The 20,433-nt window shown below is 40.5% G+C and overlaps 2 protein-coding genes across 4 annotated transcripts; one reads left to right on the top strand and one right to left on the bottom strand.

The window, feature by feature from the left end:
• Positions 1-67: 67 nt before the first annotated feature.
• Positions 68-4,518, top strand: smim22 (small integral membrane protein 22). 3 transcript variants are annotated; one of them, XM_010873875.4, is made up of 4 exons: positions 68-304; positions 1,230-1,380; positions 1,603-1,670; positions 3,868-4,518. In XM_010873875.4, exons 1-4 carry the CDS (start codon positions 191-193, stop codon positions 3,913-3,915), a joined length of 381 nt encoding a protein of 126 aa, XP_010872177.3. In that variant the 5' UTR covers positions 68-190; the 3' UTR covers positions 3,916-4,518. The 3 variants fall into 3 exon arrangements, with proteins under 3 accessions (XP_010872177.3, XP_010872178.2, XP_034151433.1); XM_010873876.3 differs by having other exon boundaries at positions 227-304; positions 1,246-1,380; XM_034295542.1 differs by having other exon boundaries at positions 233-254.
• A 4,512-nt stretch (positions 4,519-9,030) lies between these two features.
• rogdi (rogdi atypical leucine zipper) lies at positions 9,031-20,103 on the bottom strand. The gene is made up of 11 exons (XM_010873874.3): positions 19,845-20,103; positions 18,946-19,017; positions 17,011-17,093; positions 16,211-16,265; positions 15,572-15,652; positions 15,241-15,336; positions 14,895-14,993; positions 12,150-12,263; positions 11,981-12,030; positions 11,193-11,319; positions 9,031-9,928 (listed from the first exon to the last, which is right to left on the bottom strand). The coding sequence occupies exons 1-11, from the start codon at positions 19,917-19,919 to the stop codon at positions 9,887-9,889; spliced, it is 894 nt and encodes a 297-aa protein (XP_010872176.2). The 5' UTR covers positions 19,920-20,103; the 3' UTR covers positions 9,031-9,886.
• Between the last annotated feature and the right edge of the window lie 330 nt (positions 20,104-20,433).

Here is a 20,433-nt window from a genome sequence, read left to right as displayed (position 1 = left end):
ATGAATTTTTATTTTATTTACGATTAACATTCTAGTTTCAAATGAATTGTCTTGACTTTTAGTTGTACATTTTTATTTATATTGTGCCAATGGCACGGATTGGAATTATTTCACTCTCGTGTCCAACTAAGCATCCCAATAAACCTTAGGATGGGCCGTGAGGAAATAAAGCAGGATTTCCAACTTTGTTATGTGCAGAGCACATAACCTGACACACCCACACTCACACAGAGACAGGTGCGTCAGCAAAACAGGTACCCGGAAAAACATTGAGAAAGTTTACAACAGCTTGTTTGAGTTACAGGTAAAATTAATTTATCAAAAGACATATTGAAAAGGTATTTGGTATTACCGAAATTATTTGTGTATTTATGTTGTGTCAGATGTTATTTGTTAAAAGAGCCAATAACTAATATTTAGAAGCCTTGAAAAGGTCCAGATAAGAACTATGTAACTTTAAGTTCCTTCATTTTAACTGTGGATTGAAATATTCTTACTTATAGGTTCAAGTATTTTAAGCATGGCTCGAAATAACTGCGATTTCTACATTTTTGTAAGGAGATTTAATCCATTATCGTTACTTTCGAGTGTCTTTGCTGACATATATATTTCCAGATCCGGAATGATGATACTGTGATCATAATTATTTTTTTTTAGCAGATCCAAATCCAAATTGACTGCGTTAAATACAGACAGGCCTTATTATTTTTTCCAAATAATTTGTCTTTTCAACAAACTCTCAGAGTCATTTCACACAAAATATTCAGAGGCGTTTAATATTGGTCAAAAAACATCAGAATTAGACGGCTTCTGTAAACACATTTGCCGTAACCAAAATATAGCAATATAGAGTAGCACATACCCAGATAGCGTTAAAAAGAAATATCTCCCACTTGCTATGATTCCTATCGAAGAAGTCTGTATATATAAAATTAGACTTGGGGTGGGTTAACGGAGTTTGCCTACATTGATCCAGTTTGCTTCTCTGATTGGGAAATGTACACCTAAAATCGGCTGGCCCACCTCAAGGCCTCTGCGGTCCTACTGGCCGCGCACCATTCATCTCACGAGGGCAGCCTAGTTCCTTGTTATCTAGGATTTTGTTTTGCTCTGCTCATTAACCATAACGCGGTTACAGAGAGAGACCAGAGAAGCCTTGTATTTTATTATTATAAACCATTACTATATTCTTCCGGTCTGTGGTGGGTTTTAAACCTGCTTGATTAAAGACCACCTCTAACCCAGATAAGATGGCCAAGAGCAGCCTACAGAAGGAGTTTCAGGACCAGTTTGTCGACGTGATCTCCAGGCTAGAGTCTAAACAGCTTTTCCAGTCTGACTGGGATATTGTCTCCTTTGCTGTCTTCTTCATCTTTATTGGTAAGAAATTGTAGACCCACACATTTGTTTTTCTAATAAAAAATGTTTCCCGATATGCCAGCCGTATCTTAATGTAACATGTGTGCCTAAACTTAAAATAGCCCAAACTCAAGTAGTCATTTTCTGAGTGAGAACAGGCAAAATAAAACTTGTGGTGACCGGTATTACTGTCTTTGAGAAAGAACTGGATCACACACTGACTATAGTTCTTGGTAATTCCAGGCGTGGTTCTCCTGCTTGTTCTGCTGGTTCTCATTCGCTGCTGCTGTTGTTGCTGCTGTGATGAACAGGTAATGGATCAATCTGTTTTACATTCTGTCGATCCGCTGCTGTGATGAACAGGTAATGGATAAACAATCAGTTAAATTTCATGTGTTACAAGGTGGAGGTCTTTTTTCTTGGATTTGAATCTGACCTTATGTAACATAGACTACGGTCTGGTTTTAATGACAGACTTTTTAAGGGAAAATAGAAAATAATTTTGTGGCTGGTCCATTTCAGCAGGGTGTTTAAACCGAAATAAAGCCCCCTGCTGGTAGCGCCACAAAAAGTAGGGGAGACCATATTAAGTTGTCACACTGCTCATACCTCCAACACTAGAGGTGCTCACTCAAAAATCAAATAGCTACTTTGTGTGACTACAAGTTCTATGGTCAACTTCCTGTTCACAAGTGATCACACTCTAATCTGAGGTGAGCACAAGTTTCTTATTTTTCTCCTTCAATAGTACAAATGTGCCACTTTAAATTTTATTCAAGAAAACCTTGTTAGGTATGAATGTAGAACATTTTAATTTTGCACTGAGTAGAGGAGCCTATAACATGTCTTTTGATATTTTATCTGCAGTCCTATGTTGAGCTCAACTTCAACACACATCAATTTGGGGCAGGTTGTTTCAATGACCTTGGGGCAGGTTGTTTCAATGACCTTGGGGCAGGTTGTTTCAATGACCTTGGGGCAGGTTGTTTCAATGATCTTGGGGCAGGTTGTTTCAATGACCTTGGGGCAAGTTTTCACATGTGACAACTTGCCCTGGTATTAACAGACACACAGAACATGCTCAAAAAACATTGTAACACGTTATTATCAGCTCTGATAATAGTATTAAATGTTACTGTAAATTGATTATTATATATACGTATAGTTTAAAGTAACTGACATATCCCTGGACTAGGTACACAGCAATTTGAAACCAGCGTCTGCAGGCTAAACCTTGATGGTGGTGTTAGTGAAGCTAGTTTTCAAGTCAGCTAGCGTTCAGATCATTTAAGTGGGTGAGGTAGGTAGGCATATTTAGTCTCTGCCAAAAGGATTCGGGGGAGGCCCCGGACAGGGCCCAACAGGCAGGAAATCAATCCACCCACATTGCCAAGCATCAACCAAAGGGACCCCCACCTGTCTTGGAAAAAATATCTTCTCGCCAAAAAGGATGCAACAACTCAGAAGGATGCAAAAACTCAGGAGTTTGTGGATTCAAATTAGACTTTTAATGAGCAATCATAAAAGCCGAGTTGACCTGCAGGAACAACTGTCTTGCCAACTCGGGGGACACATTTTTATACGGGGATATCTTGCATAACTTTCCTGGCCGTCCCCTTATGCTAATTCCTGGGCGGATCTCTCCCCATCCGCCACCATTGTTTCGCAAACGTCCAAGATCCGTTCCCTGTTAAATATTGGAGGCGCAGGCTTTCAGAATGTGTATAAAATAATAGAGCCATTAGGGCCCTTTATGTTACTTGATTATTATATTTGATTTGTTACCCATGCATTATTATTACACTTGATCACCTTATATTGATACATTAATGATCCATGATCCGGTGATGATTATACTGATACATATACATTCATAAAGTGTGAGTTCAGAGATCAGAGCTCAGAAACATCCTATGACAAACCTCTTATGTTTTATATTCTATACACCATGCGCAAACACCCTGTTATTGAAACCAGAAACGGGTCACTGTTGCCTTGAGTGACTGTTGCCTAGGGTCTGGTTATTGACACTGAGAAATGTTAGGTATAGCTTGGTTCCAGATCAGTTCCCTGACATTCTGTTGGCACGATAACACAGATCCTTGCACTCAGGCTATTTTATATAGGCCTAAGTTCAGATATTTTTCAACAACACATGGCGTTTGTGAGAGATTTTGACTTTTAGCCCATTCAGAATCCAGTCTTACCATTCACAGTGTTCTGTTGTGCATCATGGCATTGATATACTGATCGGTGTAATCTGTTCACCCCACAATACAGGGCCTGTTTTAGTGTGACTACAGATTGAGCAAGGTTCTGAGTTGGCAGGCTTTCTTTCAGTGACGTTAATGTGGAATTAAGATGTAGCATTCCAAGTGGCATCCTGTTACTTATACAGTGCAGTGGTTTGAACCAGAGCCCTGGTGCACAACAAATGGAATTCTATACAGTGTCATTTGGGGAAGATTGTCTTGGCTGACAATTACATTTCTCTTTTTCTCCCAACAGCCTAAAAGACACAAGGTTGGCCATGACAACCTCGGGATGGAACCGTGAAACCAACCTGCTAAAGATTCCACGATTATGAGAGCTTTGGTTACCCACCAAAAAAACGATTACACCTTTTTTTATTTATATTATATTTGATTCTATTCATTTTAGTTTTACAATGTATTTGCACTTCATCTGTGTGCCAAATCCTGTTTTATTTAACAGATTTTCCTCATTGATCTTGTACCATCCCATTTATTTACTTTGACTGGTGGAAAATGTTGAACTCCCTGTGTTTACCCGGTTTTAGTTGCCGCCTCTGGTGGGAAGTCATTGGAGGTGACATGAATCAGTTTGTTTGCACGTCCTCTGCATGGCTAGCTGTTGTTGCTAGGATGCCAGAACAGAGAGCAGAGTGAAAGCAGAGCCACTAGGTGACACAACAGGAAGAGAAAGGGGTGTTACTGTGGGTTCATGGGAAAATAAGCACTGCTCCATTTCTGCTGCACAACTTTGTAATAATCTGATAGAGTAGTGAATAGAACACAATAGAATGCTTTTAATAAAATGTTCAACAGTTGTATGTAATAGGATGATGTGGTTAAACTATGTCGAACCAAAGGAATCATAATGAAATGAATACATTTATATAAATAAATACATTTTAAGTGGCACATTATTATGAAATATTTTTTATAATACCACTTTTCTAAATAATGGTATATTTTATAATAATACATTGTATTTCCCAATGCATTTTCTTCATCCTAAGATGTGATTGCTATTTTTCATAATTTTGGGACCTTTTTTATGAAATAGTGGTGTATTTCATAATTACATGGTCAGTTTCATAATATCATAATCAATCAGTGTAAGTGGGTTGTCTTTTGAAGCTAACTGGCTAATCCAGCAACACTATCTTCACCAACAGTTACTCACTTGTGGGTATGCAAACAGGATTTTGCAGCATTCATATGAGATTTATTCTGGGGTCACAAGGAATTGCAAAGGAATTTTAAGAACTGCAAAAAAATAAGTGAATATCAAAAATAAAGATATAAAATTTTAAACAAGTATATTAAATCACAAAAACATTATAAGCAATGTAAAAACAAAAAAATCCAGAAAAACACATGTCAAAAATTTTATAAATGTATTTGCATTTTGAGTGAAATAAGTATTTCATCCCCTCTCAATCAGATTTCTGGCTCCCAGGTGTCTTTTATACAGGTGTCAACCTAAGGTTAGGAGGTTGGAGGTTAGGAGGTCCTAATCTCAGCTTGTTACCTGTATAAAAGGCACCTGTCCACAGAAAAAAATCAATCAATCAGATTCCAAACTCTCCAACATGGCCAAGAACAAAGAGCTGTCCAAGAAGACCTACACAAGGCTGGAATGGGCTACAAGACCACCGCCAAGCAGCTTGGTGAGAAGGTGACAACAGTTGGTGCGATTATTCGCAAGTGGAAGAAACACAAAAGAACTGCCAATCTCCCTCGGTCTGGGGCTCCATGCAAGATCTCACCTCGTGGAGTTGCAGTGATCATGAGAACGGTGAGGAATCACCCCAGAACTACATGGGAGGATCTTGTCAATGATCTCAAGGCAGCTGGGACCATAGTCACCAAGAAAACAATTGGTAACACACTACGCCATGAAGGACTGAAATCCTGCAGCGCCCGCAAGGTCCCCCTGCTCAAGAAAGCACATGTACAGGTCTGTCCGAAATTTGCCAATGAACATCTGAATGATTCAGAGGAGAACAGGGTAAAAGTGTTGTGGTCAGATGAGACCAAAATCGAGCTCTTTGGCTTCAACTCAACTCGCTGTGTTTGGAGGAGGAAACATTATGCTTTGGGGGTGTTTTTCTGCTAAGGGGACAGGACAACTTCACCGCATCAAAGAGACGATGGACAGGGCCATGTACCGTCAAATCTTGGATGAGAACCTCCTTCCCTCAGCCAGGGCATTAAAACATGGGTCGTGGATGTGTATTCCAGCATGAGATCTGGGTAATTTGGAGGTCAAGTCAACACCTTGAACTTGTGTTCCTCAAACAACTCCTGAACCATTTTTGCTTTGTGGCAGGGCACAAACTGCTGAAAGATGCCAATGCCATCAGCGAATACTGTTGCCATGAAAGGGTGCACATGGTCTGCAACAATGCTCTGGTAGGTGGTACGTGTCAAAGTAACATCCACATGAATGGCAGGACCCAAGATTTCCCAGCAGAAAATTGCTCAAAGCATCACACTGCCTCTGCCAGGTTTGCCTTCTTCCCATAGTGCATCCTGGTGCCATGTGTTCTCCTGGTAAGTGACACACACTTGTTGGGGAAGTTTCTGAAGCCTGATGCATTCTTACTGATTAAAGGACTTGAGTCCCATTGCTTAGATAGGTAGAGGAATGTGGGGGATCTGGCATTTGCCAAGGGGGTATCATTGACTGGTATCAGCTGATGAAATGGTTACTCTTTACCTCCTCATCTGTATAACTCATCAGGACATCTATTGTATGTTCGGGTTCGGTTGGAATTCTTAGAATTGAAGAAGTTACTTATGGCAGGAAGGATAAGGTGGGGGAAGATAGCATTTGACTTGTGTGATAGAACAAAGGTGTTTTATTGACATATGACAGCATTTAACCACACCCCTTTTCCTGTGATATATACGATTGAATGAGCTATATTGAGTTAGAGACTCCTCAGACGATTATGTGTGTGTAAGCGGTTGATGCGTCTCTCATATGTGCATAATAGTTAATAAAACTGTTAGAATGTGCCAAGAGAACTTTTTGTCTCTGTGTCCCTTACTCCGAGTGTCGATACATGGAATTTCCATCACACCGGCCCTCCATGTGATGTAGAAGAAAACATGACTCATCAGACCAGGCCACCTTCTTCCATTGCTCCGTGGTCCAGTTCTGATGCTCACATGCCCATTGTAGGCGGTGGACAGGGGTCAGCATGGGCACCCTGACTGGTCTGCGGCTTCACAGCCCCATACGCAACAAACTGTGATGCACTGTGTATTCTGACAACTTTCTATAAGTACCAGCATTAACTTTTAGTAATTATAGTATAACTATAGTAGCTCGTCTGATGGATCGGACCACGCAGGCCAGCCTTCGCTTCCCACATGCCATCATAATTTGGCCCTTGTCAAATTAGCTCAGATCTTTATGCTTGCCCATTTTTCCTGCTTCTAACACATCAACTTTGAGGACAGTGTTCACTTGCTGCCTAATATATCCCACTCACTGACATTATCATTGTTATTCACTTCACCTGTCAGTGATCATAATGCTATGGTTGACCGGTGTACACTATAGCATAAGTACGCCATAGGGAGCAAAGTTCATTCACTGTAAGAAACTAATGGCAGCTAGAGACCTCTCTATAGCTAGCAACCAGGAACCCTAAGCTAACGTTAGCAAGGCTAAGAACTCGGAGGTCGTTTTTTTTTTGGAACAGGAAATTCTATTTTACATATTATTCGGAACTTCATTCTCTATCGGGCATTGGGTTAGGGTTTCTGACTGGTGAGTAACTGCAAAATGATGTAATTATTTTTTTTATTGAAAATCCTACCTAGTGTAGATTTAAGAAACAAGTGCAACGAAAGCAGATGTTTTCATAAAGCGAAAACAAAGTTGTTTAATAGCGGTGAGTTGTATATTGCTCGTTTCAGAACGTAGCGCTCTTTTGGCAGTATGACTCACGAAGGAATTAAATCGTTCTTGCGTATAGCGGAGAATGCAAATGGAAATAAAATCTGCTTTCAGAATCCCATTAGGGGGGCTGAGCCAACAGACGTGGCTGCCGCAGCCAAGTGTACAGCGCTTTAGTTGCCTTGATACTGGCTGCACTAACAGGCAGCGCTCAAGGTCACACATTTTGGTCAACGTCGTTATGTATCCCAGGGACATTAACGTTGGCTACCTGATGTGTCACTATTCCAAGTCATATATTGCTCACCAATTGAAAGAAACATTTTTAATATAGTTTTGAACAGGTGTTTCCCAGAAGACAACATAGTTTGTACATGTGCTCACTGGCAGAGAAATCTATCGCTAGTTTAAAATATATTCTTCTAGCCATGACCAGCAAAGGTAAAAGGTTTGGCCAATCAGCGGCTAAAGGCCTCGCACTTGCAGTGATGGACATATCCCCTGTGCTCATGGAAAACCACATGATATTATGAAGTAATTTTTTTATGAAAAAAAAGTTTTGAAAAGTGGCATTGTCAATAATAAATATTATTTGACTCCTTTAGTCCTCAAAAAACAGGTACATTTGAATATTACTATATACTTATTGAATGTTTGTCTTCTGAGTGGCAAAATAAATACTAAACCTTTTTTCCCACATTTTGTGTAACATTTATTGCACAGATAAGATTATGCTTCACAACATTTACACATACGCATCTCAAACTAGTTTCAGATAACACTTGCAGTAATAAGTCGTCATTTTGTTCAGCACTGGAATTAATATTCCCTTCACAGGAGGCAAAGTAACATATGTGCAAAAGGAAAAAATGCAATAAATAATAAAAACAGTAGCAGACAGTGTTCTTAGAATCAAGGAAATATTAAAACGAACAGAACGAGTCATAACAGAAATATAGCTTAGCATTAAGGTATGAACACAGTATGTACCATTTAAAACTGTGAATCAAGGTTTTCCTTTTTTATTCCTTGAATCTCTGCTTTATGTTCTGTAATGGAACATCAACACCATGTTACAAACCGGTTTCCTTTGAGTAGTGTCTGATGTGCTTCGTCAAATAACCAACTAGTCTGAAAAAGAATTGGAATTCGCTTGCCTTTGTGAATGCAGCCCAAGTGAAGTGTCAGTGGGTGGGTGTCAGTCCCTATCCCAAATAAACAAACTGAATGAGAAATAAGCTAGCCAGCAGCGTATGGTTATGGTACAGGTAATAACATCTACCTCTATGGAGAGGAAGAAGAATAGTAACAGAAGTGCTTCAGGCCAACACAACAGGACAAGCTGCCTTATTGATTAATAAGGTCAAATTCTAAACATACAACAAAGAGGTCAGAGTTTTAAATTGTACAACAAAACCTTGGTTACACAGGGATGGAGATACATGCACTTACACCAATTAAAAGTACTAGTCCCTACTCCCTCCCTATGCACCTCTGAGAGGATTTGATTGGTGTAGACAATATCATGAAACATCCACTTCGCCTATCGGAGTGCAAGGTAGGACCTACTGCCATACTGCTTTCACCCGATAGGCTAGGAAGAAGCTTTGCCATATTGCTTACTCCACAGAGTTGGTCAGAGGGCAGTAGTTCTTAAAATCTTTGCATCTAAATCACTTTTGATGGCATCCTCCATTTTAATAATCAACTTAACCCTAACTGCTTAAACTGGGTGGGACTTTGATTGATTCTGCCTGATGACCCAGTCTGAGTCATGTCCAACCGTCAGATCAGAAAGGATGAAGTTATATATCCCACCCACTTGACTACATTAAACTGGAATATGCCTGAAATGACGATGTCCCTGCCCTCAGAGACTCAAAGATGGGCCATATAGGAATGTGTCCTCTAACCTATTCTTTGGCATTGAATCCTTCTCAGATCTTAACAGATGGGTACAGACCTCAAGGCTATGAAGGGTCAATTCCATTTACATTCAGGGAGTGTAATACTGAAAATAAAATACATTTCAATACACTACTACTGACTTGGAATTAACCCAGACCCTGTCCAGAGGTAAGATTTAGTAGGGGGTTAAAGCAGCAATAACATTTAATGGTCCCTGAAACCTGGGACATGAAACACTGGTAATGTACATAGATGGTGATCCGGCTATTCTGTAAATTATACAAACAACACTTCAAGTCTTCACAATTAATTCAATGAAAATAATATTAGTTTTCTTTTTAAGTGCCTTAATTAAATTAATCAATGGTCAACACATCCCTTGTATCTGCACTGGTTGGTTGATTGGATGGATGGAGAAAGAAGGCCATTTCAAAGTCTTATTTTAGACAGCTGCAGGTGCTTAGAAAGGCCGGTAGTTCCAGAAGCTAGAGAAGACTGCAATCTACAAGACAGAAAAAGGAGAGATGATCCCAGTTTAGCATGACATTGTAAGCCAATCAGAAGTGTCTTTACCTAAACGTAGACAAATTGTTGCGTGTACAACCATTGCAGCCAGGGCCCCTGTAACTTTTCTTGACTTAAGAAGTATTAGAATACCCAAGGTGCATTTCAGCATGTGCACTAGTCACTCAGTTAGCCTGGTCTTCAAACATTGTTTCTGTTATCCATTTAAACTTTGGTATAATCATTATGCAAGCTTATCTAGCTTTTGCATCCATAAACTAGAAGCTTTTGAATGCAAGGCTTTATGATACAGATCACAAAAGCAGCATCTCCATGGTTTTTGTTTCATGCAACCTCTTGGGTTTTCAATCAATTCAGATTCTTCCCAATGTGTGTCGATAACGTAGTTTCCACAGAAGCAAAACAACACTTGTTATTTTCTAATTCTACAGGTTACATTCATTTCATTGCCTACAAGCTTGAACAAAGTTAATAATCTACAGCCACCATTGCTGCATCAATACTAGTTACTTATTCACTTCCTTAGTATCTCTTCTGGACACGTGGAGTCCCTCTAACTCTCTGACAGCAGTACCAATTCTAGGATAAATAGTTATTTACAGGAAGACATTGTTATGTGTGTCCTAACTGAATGTTGAAGAGCCTCTTCCTTCCTTCATCTTAAAGGGCAAGTGTCATGTTTAGACTTGGATGTGTATTAATCATTGACTCTGGAAGAATATAACTTGTAACTTGTATCTCATGACCGTAATTCATCTGTTGTAGCCTATCAGAACCCAACATTTCGGCCTGCTTAACTCTAAAGTCTTGAAACACAGTCAATGTACACATACTATACAGCCTCAACATGGTTTAAACTATAATTATGATATCATGGATGGTCAGTATTTGTATCTATAAGCATGCCTATTAATCACAGAATGGTTATATTTCACCAGCACCATTCCTCAGCTTTTTACAATAACATGGGCAGGGAGCTACATTGTTATTGTTTCGAATGCCGGTTTCCCTTTTGCCCCAGTGAAAGCTGAATGGACTAAAGGTCAAGTAGGTCACGACTTACATTCTCCTAAATGTGTGTGTGTGTGTGTGTGTGTGTGTGTGTGTATATATATTTGCTGACATGTCTTTGTGTTGTGTTCTTCCATGCATCCATCCACAAGGCAGAACCAATTAGCCAAACAGCTCCAAAACCAAAGGAGTGACTTTCTATATGGCAGAAGCCGAAAATGCCGTCTCACCTTGTCCTTGAGCTGCTGGCAGAGCTGCAGTGAAATGGTGAAGAAAACCAGGGTGTCGTTCAGCCAGGGAACCACACACTCCACCTTCTGGACATGGCTCACTTCAAACTTGGCGTTGTTCAGCTCACTGGGGAGAGTGAGAGAGGAATGAGAAAATAAATAAGGGAAAAAAGTGCAATAGTCTGTCACTCTGTGGATAAAATGTTAGAATCCTGAGAGGCTGAAAATGAAATGGGAAAAGTGAACCGTATGTTGATGAGGGAATGAATAAAATCAGGTTCATGCCTCGACTGCGCCGATGGCAGAGGAGCGAAGGGAACACCACACAAGCGTTGGATATTAGCCAGAATAGCCCAGGAAGCAGAGAGGAATCGTCTGCAGGGATTTCCTGGTTTCATTATCCTCTGGTGACTTCTTCAGGTGAGGTTGCCAGGTTGGTGAATGTGCCCTCCCTTGTTTGATTTCCGAAAATTATTGTTTGGAAGAGCAGGGGTGGGGGATTTATGGCCCGATGGGGATTACCTAGGAGGATGAACGCCTGTTTGTTTTAACTCTCCTCAATCCATTGAGATGAGACAGGGCTATAGATATGGTTCTACATGACGATACTGGAGAAGGGCCAAAAAATTGGAAATGAGAACCTCAGTCTTTTCACAGGGGATGTTCACCTAAACACCGCAGTATTCCTCAGTGGTGTGACGCACATCCCAGGCACCACTATGTAAAACACTCCTTTTCACCGGAGCTAGTGGGCTTTGAAAGGGCATAGGGGGTGATTTGGAACTTACAACATCGCTCCGGGGTTGTGTAAAACTGAACTGCCAGATGGCCTGAAGTTCTGTTGAAGAAAAAGAGGAAAAGAAATAAACAGTGAAGCATCCACACAGAACAACACACACCAGTCAGACAGACAAAAGTAGTGGGATTGTTTTGTACGCAAGTCTGTGCGGGGTTTACCTTTGTTGTGTTTGGCTGCATGGCGTGGATGTGGTAGACGGTCAGACACAGCTTACTCAGGTTGATGTAGAAGTTCACCATCACGTCCCCTGGCATCGGGGGAGAGAACATTTTCTGGAGCAGGGATGTGTGAGAGAGCGGGGAAAAAAGGAAGGCAGAGAGCAAGACAGCTTGTAATAACAATCAAAATGACTTTATCCTTCACAAATAGTGGAAACAAATTTTTACCTGGAATTTCAGAACCGTTACTTTATAGATTTAAAAAAAATGTGTTTGACTGCTTAAGCAAAACTGGCCAAGAAGAGAAAATCTCTCTGACTGACTGACTACCCACTGTAAAAAAAGCGTAGTGGTTAGAGACGCAGACCGCCACCCAGTAGACCGGGTATCCAATCTGGCCTTGGACAAGAAAGATTAGCTGAGGATAAGCTGGCATCAGTAGCTACATACAGCAAACCATGCAAACAAGCCAGAAGGAAAGTACAGCCGCATCGCATCGGCTGAATTCTCTGCAGTGGAATGAAATTCACCGAAAATATAGTCCTGTTTACAGGCCCTTGAAATGTAGAGCTAAAATCTACAAGCATGGAACGCCGTTTGGGTCTCGGAGTCTCAAAATAAACGTGTTAAATAACACTATTTAAGTTGAATATGCCTATTGACCAATCAGCACTTGAATATAGTCTGATATAATGACTGATGAGTGTTGTTATTGGTGTTTTTTTGGACCCAGTCCATTCAACTAACTTACAGGATATAGCTGCTATTGATGTTAGCTAGTTAGGTTTGGGGCAGCAGTTAGCAGGCTAACTTGTCTGTAATACAATGTTATTGCAGTGATCATTTTGATATACTATGATGTTAAGCTAATCAATTTGGTTCTGCATTATCAAGGTGATGTAGGATAAAGTCCCTGCTCGTGTTGACAACATCGTCCATGTTGTCCCCCACTGACGAAAGCTAACTGAGATTAGCTTCTCCACCATTTTCTCCTAATGGAAATGTTTCTATTTTCCCCACATGGCAAGCAGGGTTCAAGGGCACTGCCGACCTCTCCACCTAAGAACAGGGCCAGATTATGGACCGGGCAAACGGGGCCTTGGCCCAGGTAGTTCTGACCATTAGGGGCCTCTGGAAAAATCTACTGTGAATGCAAAATGTAGATATTTTGACGATAGCATTTGAATATGTGGACCCTTCTGCCCATCAAGTGACCCCTGACTACCAGTGCTCAACCTCAACCCATACCAGACCAGGGCCTCTCAGCTCCACCTCAACCCATACCAGACCAGGGCCTCTCAGCTCCACCTCAACCCATACCAGACCAGGGCCTCTCAGCTCCACCTCAACCCAGACCAGGGCCTCTCAGCTCCACCTCAACCCATACCAGACCAGGGCCTCTCAGCTCCACCTCAACCTATACCAGACCAGGGCCTCTCAGCTCCACCTCAACCCATACCAGACCAGGGCCTCTCAGCTCCACCTCAACCCATACCAGACCAGGGCCTCTCAGCTCCACCTCAACCCATACCAGACCTGGGCCCTCCAGCTACTCTTAGCAGGACTCCTCCACAACCCATACCAGGGTCGCTCCACGAGCATATACAGGGGCCCCTCGGCCCCAACAACTAATACTAGTGTTTGTTAGATATCTACTTAATATTATGCATTTAATAATATATATACACAGTACATTTTTATAAGATACTTTATTTCCATGAATTTGAGCGAATAATAATAAACAATATATATTGATTATTATTATTGGTGTCTAGAACTTATTTTGTAAGTGTTATACGCTATGATTGTTCTCAGCCTTAGTTGCAAGTGACTTTGGATAAAGCAAAGCATTTGCTAAATGACTTACAGTAAATGTATTTTCTAATATTTTACCTGATATTAACTTGATATAAAAGTACATTATATAATTTTCAACATGTACGCTATAATAATGCTTCTGATTATTATGCCTTGTAATTTCCTAACACCAGTAAAATTGTGCAGACATAATGCAGGAAGAACACTTTAGGCCACTAATTTTAAATGAAAGATAAATCATGTTTTTGTGTTAAACCAATAAAAGCGTTCTGATAAGTAAATTTTTTCCAATCAAATTAAAGTTGATAAATTGTGAAAGTGTCTAATCTAGCATCGATCCAATAAGTAATATTAGTGTTGTAATTTTTGTCTTAGAGACTAATCATGAGTTATAGATGGACAAAAGGTGATATTAGGGGAAAAAGTCCCAATAATTTCCACGTTATCAACGTGAGGAAAATAAGCGGTTTTACATGGGGGGACAAACGTGGGAGATCGGGAGTGAAGCGTGGCCTCCAAAGACATTCGTGCCCTGGGGCCTCATAGAATGTAGATCCATCATTGCCTAGGAAGTATTCCGCTCACCATTAAGGACCCATGAAAATTAATGAGCCGCCCCGTCCACTGCTTGCTGTCGGAAACCACCTATAGCAGTAAAATAAACCAGAACTAATACAGCTTAAAATTAAGATTTAAGTAAATAAATCTTCAAGCCCCCTCCCTGGCTGACCACATTCACTTCTCCTCGTGTGCCAGTGGAACTAGGCTTGCCTAGTTTCTCTCTCGTTTATTATAGCTTTCTAATTTCCTACTTGCTTTGGCAATGTAATTTCACCAGGTCAATAAAGCCCTTTAAATTGAAAATGAATACTGACGAGAGAGAGAGACAGAGAGACGTTGGTGTGCGTAGTGGACCGGTAAACTGACCATGAGGCTGCTGGTGGCCAGCTCCGGCAGGGTCATGGATGCGGGAGTGGTGAGGCGGTTACGAGCCCTCGTCAGCTGGAGCATCACCGCATCCATCAGCTACAACAACAGCAAAAGAATAAACGCAAGCTAAGTAAGAGAGAAAAACATGTACTGGCCTAACAAAATGGTATTTGGTGGAGCCATCGTTGTGTCTTGACCTCAATTCAACTACCAGCTCCAGCATGTAGGAAAGCCATCAATCATTTTCTTACAGAAATTATCAGTTTGTTTTCTAAAACTAAAAAAGTTGCCCAACTGCCCTCCCAGAGATAACGTGGTAGACTTTAGTGTGTGTTTGTCCAACCTTGTTAACCTCAGCCCCGGTCTTAAAATGGTAGCTGTCGTCTCTACTGCTCAGCAGCTGCAGGGCCTGGTTTACGTGGTTTCTAGCATCCTGGATCTGAGAGGGGGGATCGGAAATGTAGTCGGTACAGACAGCGACTGTATTATACACATACTACATCCCGGCACCGGTAACCAAAAGGTTGCCAGATCAAATCCCTGAGTCGGCAAGGGAAAAAAGTTCTGTCCTTGAGCAAGTAAGTCAATCTACCAAATACTACAACTGTGAATGTATATTTTACTCACAAAAGACATTATCATCATTTATCGAAATGTAAGACACAAAAACACACCTGTTGCAATTTCCACTGTTTTTCTTCCCTGAAAGTGAAATGCATTACTTGGTTGCTTTTAGCAGATTTTAGGTTTATGTCCTGTGAAAGACAAAAGGAGGGAAATTATACAAAGAACTTGACCTTTAAACTGTTTAACAGGGAAGTTATGGTCAACATCCCAATGCGTGCAAAGTGTTTTGGGACTCAGTCTGCCTCAACTCGCTGTACAATTGGAATACACAACTTACAATTTAAAAATGTACCTGAGCACTTATTTGTCCACTTACAGTTTTTACAGGCAGTAAATTAGCCCCCGGTAAAGAATTTTGGACTAGTAAATAAGTCAACCATAAGCAACCAGCTATTTTGAGTTCTAGAAATCATGCTCCCCATTGATTTAGTCACACTCAAATGTCGTATTAAAAAGTACTAACGCTGTATTTATAAATGTAATCATTAAAGTTATGTACCATTATTACCCTACAGCAAAGTGTGTTCAATCAAAGGAAATTAGCTTCACGGCTTTTGGATGTGGGAAATGGAGGCTGGCGAGCAGTTAAGGCAGCCCTTCACAAGGTTTTCAGATAGTGGGATTGGGGTGGAGGCCGCAAACACTAACTTGTCCCTTCCATGCAGCAATATTGACAAGGTACTCACAGCTTGAGTGAGGGCTTCTCCCTGTAGTGTCAGCACTCCCTTCACTTGGTCCATGCTGAAAAGAGCACATGGCAGCAGGACTCACAAGACAGAAGCGATTGCACTGGTCATGTCCGAAATAGTAGATTTTACCCTAATGCCCAGCACTCCCTTTGACCCATGTCGTATGACTTCATCTCATTGATTGAAGCAGATAAGAAAATGCTGTTATTGTTGTTGGCTTGCAAACCAAAAAAAGTGGTGTAATGTGTGGTTCCCTTTTTTTGTAAGTTATTTTTTTACAGACTTATGTTTTACAGGACACCAAATACATATACAACCATGCGCATTAACGCACACGAACCTGCGTATGTACGTACACAAAAGCATTGAGACAGGGCATCAATGAGGATTTATTTTCCTGTTCTATAAACTAATTCATGTTAGTCACAGAAGAACGAAAAAACATGCTTGGACAATGGATGCTTGGACAATGGATGCTTGGACAATGGATGCTTGGACAGTGGATGCTTGGACAGTGGATGCTTGGACAGTGGATGCTTGGACAGTGGATTTCACATGCAAAGGAATGAAAGATTATAAAACGTTGTTCTAATCTATGTCACATCTTTAGGCACTCTTAAAATGTCCTGTGTTTTGTTCTGTAATAATGTAGGCTCTATTTCTTAGGCCTTAGATTGGTTGTTGTGTTGTTATAAATCAAGACATGCTATGTTGTTATTATGGCATAGAAACACGCTCACGTTATCAATCCCTCAAACCGACAAATTCATCAACTAAACAACCCTGCCAACTCTTACGTTGAGCTGCCTAGGATGAAGTTCTCCTGCTTCAGTTGACTCTCCAGACCAGGGCTGGGCATGGAGAACCGTCTGGAGGCCTCCTGCAAACACAGTACGCAGTCTAGGTACAAAATGATTTCAAACATATACAAAAGTATTCATACCACTGATCAAATCTCAGATTTTATGCAATTACAAATTGTACATTGAAATGTCATTCTACACTGAAATACTACTACTGAAAATGAATTACTGTAAGGTCATTTCCTATGTAAGTATTTGTAAAATATACTAGGTAAGCCTACTGAGAAGAAATTCTCATTTGTACTGACAACTTGAGCAAAAACAAAATGACTTTTGTTTTGCTTGCATAAGTATTTAACTTCTACACAAGAACGTTATGTAGAGCCACCTTTCACTGCCGGTACCAGCTTTTGTACAATGTTTGAGTGATCTTGGCCCATTCTTCTTTGCAGATCTGCTTCAGGTTGTTTTGGTGGGATGGATGACGCTTGTGGACCACAATGTATAGAGTGGCACCAATTCTAAATGGGATTTAAATGAGGAGTTTGATCTGGCAACTGTAGGACATTCCCCTTCACCTGTTTTTCAGACACTTCAATGTTGCTTTGGTCTTGTGCTTGTGATCATTATCAAGCTGAAAGGTGAATTTCCTTCCAAGCTTAACTTGGTATTTTGCTCCAACCATTCCTCCTTAAATCTTAACAAAATACCCGTCCCTGCTGGTGAAAAGCATCCCCATGGTATGATGTTTCCACCTCCATTCCTGGTATTTGTTCAGGTGTTGGTAGTGCTAGGTTTGCACTACACATAATGGTTTTCCACATCACTTTCAGATAATACCTTTTAAGTAATGGTCTCTTTCTTGACACCCTCCAATATAGGCTGGTTTTATGCAGAGCTCTTCGTGGTTGACCAGTACACCATTACCCCACTTTCAGCCACTGAACACTGTAGGTCCTTCAAAGTGATTGTTCACCTCTTTGTGGTTTCTCTCACAAGCCTCCTTGTTTGAATGCAGATTTTTGAGGGAGAGCCTTTTCATCATAGTGCCTGGGTGGTGTAATGCAGCTTCTACATCCTGATTACTGATCCAACTGGAATATCCAAGAACTGGATTTTATTTTCTACAATTTCCTAATCTATGCACCTTACTTATTTCATCTAACTCTATTAGAATGCTCACTGGTCTTCATTTTCCTTCAGATTCACAGCCTGACCATGGATCTTTCAACACAGGTTTTGTCTCCAGAAACTTACAGCAAATGTAATGATTCAAATTGAGGTCAGTGGTAAACTGAGAGCTTTCACAGCAAAGGGGGTTGAATATTTATACTTTTCAGTTTTCCAAACATAAAACTTCAATAATTGAGTGTTTTCAAATATCGAACAGTATAAAATGTCAATGTACCACTTGTAACTCAGTCAAATCAGAGAATTGGTCAGGTCTGAATGCTTTTTCAAGGCACTATATATATTCTTGAGTAAAAACAACCTCACTCACAACACCATTAGTTAAATCAACAGAACCATGATGAAATGCCTTGGAATGCAGCTGTGTTCCACATTGGTTCATTATTAACAATGATAATCCATTCTAGACTCCTCCTGCGAGGTCACTGTATCACAACTAGGTCCAATCCACAAGAGAAATCAAAAATGTATGTAAGAAGGTGCCACTGGACACCAATCTTCAGGTCACTTTCCCATTTCACCCCATTCGTTGTTAGGTTAGGATTCCTGAAATTCCTTTAAGTCACATTCCCATCTGTCTTTGACTTGTCTACACGTGCATCCTGTTGGAATTGTGTTACAAGCAGCTTCAGGACAGCATGTCATTCTTTTCCTGGGGTGGCAAAAAGTTACTTTTTCAAATCCTCTTACAGTCACTTGAGGTGAGTCACATGTCTGGTGCTTGCATGGAGTCAATACCTTGAGAATATCCTGGAGCTGCTTCAGAACGGCATGGACCTCCTCCTTCAGCAACCAGTTAAACTCCTCCTCCTAGATGGGTAGAGAAGAAGGGAGGGGAGAGATGAAGAGGGAAAAACAGATGAACTGTGAGTAAGAAACGGATGTTTGCTGCAGTGTTCAGCAGAGATAGGAGATACATAGATAGACTTGTCCTGTTTAAGAATGATTACATTATCATGATTACAATTCAAATTCCACTGGCATTAAGAGAATGTCAAAGTTGAGGTGACTCAACCCTGAATAGAGGAATCATAGGATTAGAATGATTCATCCTAGTTACATGCTAGGAATATTCTCTGAGAGGATGCAACACACAAACATGCAGATTGATGTTCTGGAGTACAATATATATAGGCTTACACATTACTATCTGAAATTAGACAGCTTGCTTCTGTATATTAAACAGAAAGCTGTTTCGTATACAGAAGCAAGTTGGCTGAATGTGACACTTTGCACCTATGGATGTATGTAGGTTGGTAGGTAGGTAGAGCTACGTACAGCAGGCTAACAATATATAGGGTTGGGAGGACAACAGTGACCGAGCATCTGGTAGGCTGCAGAATTGTTCAACAGGAATATAATAAGACTCATTGCTTGTCTTAAAAAATGCCTCGCAAACATCAGTAACGCCGGGTATTACTGGAGACGAACGGCAGAAAGAGATGTATTCTTTGCAATGTACCATTTTTTTTCTATCATGCAATAGACAGCAAAAGAAAACACACACCTTTAACAATGACGTAGTATGGTAAACAAATATCTAGTAACACGTTAATGAAAAATTAGCCAGTCAAGGTTAACCCATGTCGTTAGCTAGCTAGCTTGTCATGATCCCGACCTCCTGCAAATTTGCTTACCAAAACAGCTCTCTCAGCTTGGCTTGCACCCGACATCTTTGGGAGTTCAGATAAAGACCTTTGTTGATTAAGCATCCCCGCTGTAAAACAGCTGAGAATAAGTAAAACAGAAGATCTGCAACCCGTTTTATTAGGCTGTGTTTACATTTAGAAAACTGTCTTCGAGTCACACATTTACAATTATTATTGGTCCCGCCCCCTAATCCCTTTCAGCTTCTGGTTTGCGTCACACCAAAACGTTTTCTGCAGCAGTCTAGGAGAGGTAAGAGGCCCGTTCCCAAATCAGATCAGAGTCATCTTTATTCTTTAAGTAAACGTACACACCCAAATTGTGGTTCGTCTAATGATGCCACTGTTGGGAGAAACACATTAATCTACTTACACTTACAGTTGATGTACAGTTACAGTTGATGTAGATTTAGATATTTACACGTTCAACCACAATCTACATAGAAGTTATTTAAATAAACTATACCCCCCCACATAATTTGCTTTGTTCAAAGGGATTCAAACGACTGTAGCATGCCCAGTCTACAATTATAATTGATTACTACTCATAATTATTTGTAGATGCGTTAGTCACAATTAT

This window comes from Esox lucius, chromosome 11 (assembly GCF_011004845.1).
Source record: "Esox lucius isolate fEsoLuc1 chromosome 11, fEsoLuc1.pri, whole genome shotgun sequence".
Taxonomy (NCBI): domain Eukaryota; kingdom Metazoa; phylum Chordata; class Actinopteri; order Esociformes; family Esocidae; genus Esox; species Esox lucius.
This window is presented reverse-complemented; position numbering and strand designations above follow the sequence as displayed.